Here is a 9,604-nt window from a genome sequence, read left to right as displayed (position 1 = left end):
CTGACATGCGCACAATTATAAGGGGAAATTTTTCCAAAACTTTTGGTTTTGAATCCCTCGTACTATCAATAGCCAACTTAACCAAATGTTCGCAGCGTCAATGCGAAACTTCCAACTTGCACCAAAGCAGTATCTTGTAATATCACTTGAGAAAAATGACATCTTCTGGATACTCTCTTGTAGCATATTTCGTTTGAAATGATGTTTTGGTTTAACAGACTAGAAAGATTATTACTATTAAAATTACGCATTATTGACTTTGCAAAGAAGAGGGAAATTGGACTTAAAATCTATATGTGATGAATGCAGGTATAGGAACAATTTTCAATTTCAAATGACATGGCATATGATTTCGTGATACTATCTCTCCCAAAGACTCAAATTGGATGCTCATACGATGGTAGTCACTAGTTCCAAATTTATTTTTAATTTGAAATATAGAACAATTGTACTTCATTGGATAAAACAACTCGAGCGAAGTTATTTGCACAAGCTGTGAGATTTTCAGCAACTTTCCAGCAGCATAACGCTTGAACATATTTTATCGATTTATCCCTAAGAATTCATGCATCTGTTCTCCTCAGGCTGAAAAATGAAACATTCAGCAGCACTAAGATTAAACAGTATGGCATTACGTTTTCAATTGAAATTAGGTTTACAAATGGATGGATGATGTATGAGCGGGTATTAATGGAAGTTATGCTGGCAGGTGCTTGGTTTTCTTTGACAATTTGTATTCTCAAGCAATAACAATCGCTTTAATTTCAATGTCATTACTGGAGAATACCTATTCCCAAGAGAACCATTAATGAGAAGAAGAAAGGACACCCCTGGCATTTGATCGAATAAACTGGCTGCGTGAAACCGAAGTAGCGACTATTTAATTTACTGATAAAAAAATTATTAACTACATTAGAATATGATTTGAAGGGTGGAAAACGTCAAGAACAGGGTGACAGAGCAAGTTTTCTGTGAAAACAACTTCAGAGGCTAACGAAAGATTCAATACGGTTGATATCAAATGCGATAAATTTATTAGCATTACTTATCACTTAACATCCCGTTCTATACCATCACACTTTTAAATATTGATAACTTACTTTACTTACTTTTACTTTAACGAATCCAAAGTATTCTGTAACGATGAGAAATTTTTTGTAGAAAATTTGAATAGATTTAGATTTTGTATCCCAACTAATGGAACGGAATAAATAATTAATAATTTCAATATAATAATGATATAAGATAAAGGTATCTTTCTAAAACAAATGAGATAGGTATAAGACTAAGCCAATAACAAAGAACTGAGAGATTAGAGAAAGAGGCTTGAAAGGGTATACTTAGGTAGGCAAATATTGCTTAACAAATCAATTTCTTTGCTTGTTGCTTTTCATTGTGATGGATGCAAAAGGAAAGGCGATTCATTGGGAGTACTAATATTACGACCAGATAATTCAACTGGATTCATCGCATTGGAGGAGTACCGTTAATAGATACTTATTTTATTCATACAAGTTAATGTCTGTTTCGGATATCCCCGGATACCCTCGAATATCCTAATTTTTGTGCATGCATCATAAAAATTGAAGCATTGCAAGGCCTAGTGAAAGGGAAGATGGCAAATCTTTCGATTCTTCAGATCTGCATTTTGCAAGTTTTCGTGACACACAATGCTTATAAAGTGTTAAATAGGTACTAAAAGATTTACAAACTAAGTACAAAAGTGATCACTGAATAGGCATTTTAATCATCCTTTCTAAAATTTAATAAAAATTAAATTAAAAAAAGATTCTAACTATAGTGTTTTAAAATAAGATAAGCAAGAAAGCGAAATTTATGATTTATTCATGCGATGTCGTACAGAAGGAATCCAAATGATTGGAAAATGTCGTGGTTGGAGTCACGACAGGAAAGAAATTTTGAGATGAATGAAAGTGTTAGTCTTTGGAACGATCTATCAAGGTTTCCGCCCAGCATTATTTGTTGGCAATCAAAAGAGCAAAAGAGAGCTACAAATTTTCATCACTATTTAATGAAGTAATGCTTGAAGGATCACAAACAAGTCGCTTAGTGAAAGATATGTTTCTGTAAATTGATGAATATTAATAACAGATAATCATTAGTGTTTGTTTTCTTTTTTTTTCATTTTTTTGAAAGTTGCAAAAATGGCTGTAATTTGAGAGAATGTATTGCTAGTGAAAAGTGACCATTCAGTAGTAGGGTAGAAAGGATATGAACATTGTGATGGATTAAGTCCAAATAATTTTTCAATAAAAACAAAAAGTGCAAACATTTGAAAGTTTTATATTTAAATTGGATGAATGGTATATAGAAAATGTTTGTATTTGGTAGATGAAATATTATGGGTAGACAGAGGGAAAGAGAAGAAATTGAACAAAAGCAAAATGAATTTTGGTGACTTGAAATTCGATGCTAAGTTTGACTTTGTTTTGTGCCTTTCCAAAAATTTTAACTGAGAAAAATATCCGGAGAGATCAGTAGTAGCTTGAATCAGAAAGGGAAAATGAAAAAAGTTTAAAATAAATTGGGTTTGGTTAATTGATTACTCTTCATAATGTCGTCAGTTATGTGTTGTTGAGTGTCTTTGTTGATAAAACTACAAAATGATGCATCTAAGGATTATTGTTCCTGTGAATTTGTATCCATCTATAGTATCTACCATGTTGCTTCATCCATCTCTATCCAAGTTATTCATCTTGATCTAGACTTGAATAGAAAAGAGACCCAAATTTTATCAGATGAATCGGCTTGATGAAAGTGTTATTTTGACAGATGCCACAGGTTCTTCCGTGTGACCAAATGGGTATTTGCAAGAAAAAAGATGGGAGAGATGCTGGCATTATCCAAAAAACGATGAGCAGTTTTTGGACAGAATCATTCCTTAGTCTTTAATTATTAAACAACTGATTGTGTTTCTTTTTTTGCAACTGCACAGAGATGTCTTAAGTAGGAATTATTTACTCTATACTAATCACCAAAGCTAGCAATGTCTTTTTGCGGTTTCAAAAATACCTGTTTACCTTACCTACTTATAACTGGTAGTTACGTGAATTGCATTACGTGTATCTTGTGTCACGGTACATTTGTTAGTAACTCTCCATATGATGGGGACAAGCAATGTACTGAAAAGTATAGACATTTATTTCTCAATCCTGTTCTGGCCTTCTTTGGTATATAATGAATCGAATATAATGTGATCAAAGTCGATGTCATACCTTATTTATGATATATTTATTGTTAAGAATTAAATGAAATTGAAGCCAGGTAGGAGAAAACAGATAAGAGACAAATGTAAGTGCTGGGCAACCGACCGCCACCATTAATTATCCCTGAATAAGAGGCAAAAGCTCTTCGAGGCTGTTATAATAGCTGTTTGCTGCATAATAGAACATATGAGTCCTTATTTCCTTGCTTATCTTGATGAAATTGTCTAAATATCAGTCATATTACTCAACGATATGTCACAGAGGTCAATTCACAATTCTACTTTTAGTTACAACTGGAATTGCTTAGTAAAGATATAGTATAATATTAGAAATAATAGAATTAAGATTAAAGATTACTAATTGAGCACTAAACAAAATATTTAGCTAACAAATCTACCGAAAAACCAAAAAATGCAAGAAAGTATCATGAAAATTCACAAAAACAAACGATGTAGAAGTGACGAAAAAGCAGTAGTTAGTATGAAATGAAATAGTTAAATGCATAAAAATTGTATTGGAAAATATTTTATAATCTATCTAATTTTCCGTATAGCTGCGAATTTACTTTAGAATCAATACTTGATGATTACGTTGCCTGACTTGCCAAAGACAAAAACATCGGGATAGTTTGCAATTTGGAATTCGATTGGGAACAGACACACCTTTGCCGTATGGAATCAACTTCAGAAGAAAAGTATTGAAACGGAATGATCTTCCAGTAGGGAATGAACTTCCAGTAGGAATGACAGTATCACCAATTCCTTCCTGCAATTAATAGCTTGAGTAAAGGAAGAACCCCAACCATATTTCCTATTATTCTCAGAGGATTCATCTGTCATTCCTCCTATTACAGGATGAAGAGTGATGAGGAAAGGATGGAAAAGATAGAGCTCCATATATTTAATGATACTAGTTGAGGCCCTGTTACTTGTAGGATCACACCATCGTCCTCCGTCCAGGATAAATGCTTTAACAAATAATGGAGCTTCATAAACTTGGATAAAATTCGATGAAAGAAGATGGAGAACCAGAGGGATGGACCAGTACAGACTACATAATTGGATCGGTTTTGGGAAAGTTTGCGAACTATTAGGACATACACCTTCTGACTAATTTATTTGTATGACATTTAAATATTTTAAAGGAGGTTCAACAAATGCGCACGATATCCTCACTGATTCATAGCCTTCCCGTAAAATCATGGTGGCAGCCAAACGATCATCCTGCGAAATTGTCTACGATTGTTGAACCCGGGTAATACATCGAATGAGGCTTATCATTTCATAAACCTTTCCATTCTCATGTCTATACATCCGCTTTAAAAGGCTATTTCCCAATAACAGTGGCAATGGCAGTAGCAATAGCAGCAGCGCAATAATGGCACTATCAATAGCTAGCAGACGTATGCTCTTACCAGTCTAATCAGTTTTCCCTCACTCCCGAAATGAGACATTTTCGCTTGATCGTTTTTTCAATCTATTACTCAAACAAAGACAGATAAAGCCTCAAGAAGCACCATAATTGGTTTCACTCTTTCCTTTTGTTTTTTCTTTTTTCCGAATCAAAATTCGCAACTTCTTTCACGATCATTTTAGTCTGTCGGTAATATTCTCGATTCTCGGGGCTTTTTTGAGAGATCACTAGCAAATCTTGGGAAAATATTAAAATGATGTAATAGAAGCATCTCAAATTTTATTCCTCTTTCATCTTTTTCAATGGTTCTTGAGCACATTTACTGGGAATTGACTGAATTTTAAAATATCAAATTTTGTTCTCTAATTTGCTTTTTGTGATTCAGTAGGATGTTGAAGTCTAATTTGGATACAAAATTCACTGCATGCCATCGACTTTATTTTATTCATAACAACGAAATTTCAATTTACCGGAACATATTTACGAAGACGGAAAAGACATAAATTCGACTCGTAAAGACCGAGCAATACCAATGCATTGTAATATGTACTGCAGGAAGTTTTGGGTAAATAATCTTGATTAGTTCGAGGAAGCAATCTGGGTGATCAGTGATATGAAATTGGAAAGGGGAAGGAAAGAATCCATACAGAGTTGTACTCGATATTTGTTTTTTAAACAATAATCAACTGTTACAATAGGTACCATGCCGTCTTACTGACTCTAATAATTTGAAACACTTCCCAATCTTGAGTTACCTGAAGTATCTGGTAATGTGAAACATTCCTTACTGCCTTTTCCATTCCTGAAAACTTCCCGAGATCATTCCAATTTGGCTGTTTATCTTGCTTTGATGTCACGGAAGACGGAAATTGGAAAAAAGGAACTGACATGGATGAGATAGCGCTGTTAATTTCCTGAACAACTAAAACAATAATGAGATGAAAATAGATAGATATATGAGAAGTGGTGAAGTGTAGTAACCTTGGTATGCCGAGATATATGGCAACGAACGAGGATGGTTGATGTCACTGACTGACAGCTGATTTAGTTTGGCCTATCCTTCCCAAGCGGCATTGTGCGATAAATGGAAGACACAGAAAAAGACGGGCGAAGTGCCCTGGGCACATAGGACCTTCATGATTATCGCTTATTTAATTAAATGAAACGGATGTTACTGCTGTGGGTATTGCTTTGCTGTCCGCACAACTGCTTCTGTGGCGAATTGCATTGCATATCAATGTATCGCGACATATGTCAACATATGTGAGCTTCCTACATAATTGATGCATTTGCGTTTGCGGTACATTTTCAAACTTCAACATAACAAAAATAGCGCAGTTCTCTTCTGTAAAGAAACTTGTATCAACAATGTAAGAAGCAGGTTTGCTGTAAATAGATATATATGTAAAGTTTTAAATCGGACATTGTGACAAGGGCTGGAAAAAAGGATGACATAGTTAGTTCCTGTTTGACAAAAAAAAAAATCTGAATATATAAATAATTTCTTGGATAACTTCTTCGATATTTTACTTTGAAAAAAAAATGATTTTAAATGAGAATTATCTTCGTTACGTAGTCTCTATGCTTCGAAATCGCCAGTCGTGGTTCCTTAATCCTGAATCATTTTTCCAAAGTAATCTCGATTGCAATTTGTATCATCGACCATCCCATGATTGTGAGGAGTGGACAAACAACATTCCAACATTTTTTTACGTGTAAATCCACATCCAGAGAGATACTCCATTTTCGTCATAAAATTCTTCGAAATTTTAATTATGAATATTCATTTGTTTCAAAATTTAATGCACTTTTCTGACTCTGTTCACGCAATTTCAACTTGTGTCTGTGTTCTGGCACTTGATATTTTTTTTTTTGAAATTTCATAAAATATGTTGAAATAATACAAAGTTGAAGTAATAAATGCTGCTAATTACAATTTCCAAAGGAGTTATTTCCCTTGACATCGTCACTTTTCGTTATGAATAATTAAATTGCAGTTTTTTTTCAGTTTCCGCCTTCTTCATAAGTTTTAATGATTCACCGTTTGCATTTAAACGACACTCTGTTGTTGATACTGTCAACTAAATCATTATCTTGAAAAAGAAGCGCATTTCGCGTAAATTTTTAATTTATTAAATAACTGTCCGTGTTAAAAAGAATGTCTTTTTATCTTCTTTGTATCCTTTACTGATAATCAAAAAGCGGAATTGATTGGAAACAATCCATCCATCAATATGATAAAAGAAAGGTGGATTCTCCTGCCTGTTTCCACTGTTGCAATAAAAGAAGCCATTAGCTATAGAGCAACTGAATTAATTACCATCCACCGATTACGTCACTGATTCAAAACCGGTTTTCCTTTTAACAATTAGAAAATCAAACCATTTTTTTCAACTGCTTTAACTCTTTCTCATCCTTTGGAATGCTCTCCCATCAATGAACAAAGTAGAAGAGTAATAAATAAAACACTAATAAAGTAAACATGAAAGTAATTGTTCAGAAAAACTGTTTTATTTCATAATCACTATGCTGCCGAATTTCACAATCGAACGCTCTTACCATGTGTTATTAAATATTTCAATTATGTCAAATTATTACTCTCACAATAATCACCGCAATTTCTACCAACAGAAAAACGGGAAATTATTCACCGTCTTTCAGTAGTCTTTCATTATTATTCTGCCATTTTCTGAACACCCTATTATCAATTTCGTCTATACTGCTTTGGTTCGTTTTCATAGTATACTGCTTCAAGTAAGATTAGAGCATTTTCCCAGCTTTTAGAACAGATTAATACTTCCAATTACTTACTGTCTGATTTCCTGATTGTCCTGAAATATTGTTTCCGGATTGTGTCCATCTTCAGAACTCCTAGAACTATTTTTTCTCACTCTCAAGAAACTTCCAATTTTGTTTCGGTGTAAGAAGCTATGAATTGATTTATTACAATCAGCAGAACAAGCCTCCTAAAAAAAAAACCCTAAACAAGTAGAAATAGCATCCTAAATTTAGTACTTATTCATGTGAGGGATTCTTGTTTAAACTAGAACTAAACAAGAAGCTTATTAATTTTTTGAAAGTTAATTGTTCAAAGGGAAGCCGACATGAGATCTGCCTTTGGACATTCCAATAATACTTCTGTAATATTATGGCTCATAGTGGTTAGCAATGATTCCATTAAAAAGTGTTCCACTTTCACTTTCATAAATTTTCGTGATCATTCTCTCTTCTCCAATTAGACATTTTTGAAACAGTATCTAAAATATATGGAATCTATCAAATGTTAACCTATTTGAAACGAGATAGTATGGAATGGAATGTTCGACGATAACGATTACATATACAGAAATTGATCGATAAAGTCAACATAACAGTTGATAAACATCAAGTATATCGACGATCGTTATAAATACTTGGAAATGAAAACTTATATTACTTATTAAAAATGAATTTATCTCAAAAATTACTCAGTTGCTACTAATTGTCATAGAAAATAGACATAACTGAAGATTAAAAAAACGATGACTTAATTAAATTAATATGAAAAGATAATTATCGCATTACAATAATGCAGCAATGTCATGTCAATGCAACAATAATCTTCTCTCTTCTGAAATTTGAATCTGCAGATGATTGATCAGAAATGTGTTTGTCTGATTGACATTTTTGTGATTACTTGATTTGCATGTTTGTTTGATTCCTTGCAATTCCAATAAATCTACACCTTTTTTCCTTCTTAGTTCATTAAAATTACATTGATTTGCCTATTTGCCCACTTATATAATACTTTTCATTCTGCACATTATTTACTCACAAAAGAATGCTTCCAATTTGACAAAATTTTTTCAAATGTAACAAACCATTAGAAATAACCATGATTTCCGAAGTAATTCAATACATAAAGAAATGAAACCATCAAAAGTAGCATAAAGATGGTGCAGTCATTCTCTCATGATAGGCCACTCGTTTCTTCTTATTCTTGGACAATTTTATCGGTAGAAAGTATGTTAAACTTAGAAGTAATAATGCATGGCATCACCTGAAAGATAACTTTTTGAAAATACGTTGTATTTGTGATGGTTTATAGTTGCTAAATCGCTAAATCACTAGCAAAGCTCACTTAATCATAATTCCAATAAGTCGTAAGTTCAACTTCGGCGGAGAAGAATCGTTGCTGACAAACAGAAAGACCGATACTGCATTTCTTAGGAATCATACCTGAATCTGGCATTGAGAATCTGTTTTTTGATTTGATGGAATGTGGATTTTTTTCTTGTAACATGATATCACGCGCCGGCATTGCAAAAATGCATCAAAGTGAATATTGAAAAAGATAATGACGATGATGTAAGCTTGAAAAGTCTCATAAGTCATGTTACAAATATCCTGCATTGGTGATGAAATCATTAAAAAGGCTCTTTAGCAATCCAAATTGTCTTCATTTCAAATATCAATGAATCTACCTAGCAATTCCGATTTCAGGAAGTCGAATGCGTTGAGTTTGTATTGAAGAGTGAAGAGACTATGAATTGCATATGCAGTACTGTAGCAATACTTGACCGTATCAGTCTTCTCCAGTACTTTTTGCGAGGGTTCGTATATCGTTAGAGATAAACAGAGAGTATAGTAACATAGAATATGGAAGAATAACTTAAGTATTCTATGTAGGATTTGGCCATAATATCACTTCCCCTTATCATTGCATATGGCAATGAGAGATCTGCTGATAGAAATTAGAGCTTGGAATACTTTTGACCGTTAAGTAATAAAAATTGGTATCACAGTTATCAAAAATTATCTCATTTACCTTCAAGATACCTGTTGCTAAGAAAATTTAAGCAATGTCTTTTAGAAAGATTATTTGCTACAATGATCTGAAGATAAGCGAAAATTATTCCGAGCGCTAAACATGTTGAAGCATTCAGAAATAATAACTAATGTCAAAATGAAAAAATTGCATTCTA

The 9,604-nt window shown here is 33.1% G+C and overlaps 1 protein-coding gene across 1 annotated transcript; it reads right to left on the bottom strand.

Moving 5' to 3' along the window:
• Positions 1-3,046: 3,046 nt before the first annotated feature.
• On the bottom strand, positions 3,047-5,891 carry LOAG_09846 (hypothetical protein; the record flags this gene model as incomplete). Its single annotated transcript, XM_003145372.1, has 6 exons — positions 3,047-3,143; positions 3,329-3,350; positions 3,890-3,992; positions 4,403-4,450; positions 5,396-5,442; positions 5,807-5,891. 6 exons carry the CDS (start codon positions 5,889-5,891, stop codon positions 3,047-3,049), a joined length of 402 nt encoding a protein of 133 aa, XP_003145420.1.
• Positions 5,892-9,604: the final 3,713 nt, after the last annotated feature.

Source organism: Loa loa (assembly GCF_000183805.2).
Source record: "Loa loa unplaced genomic scaffold supercont3.138, whole genome shotgun sequence".
In the NCBI taxonomy this organism is placed as follows: Eukaryota; Metazoa; Nematoda; class Chromadorea; order Rhabditida; family Onchocercidae; genus Loa; species Loa loa.
Note: the sequence above shows the minus strand (reverse complement) of the source record. Positions and strands in the feature narration are given on the sequence as shown.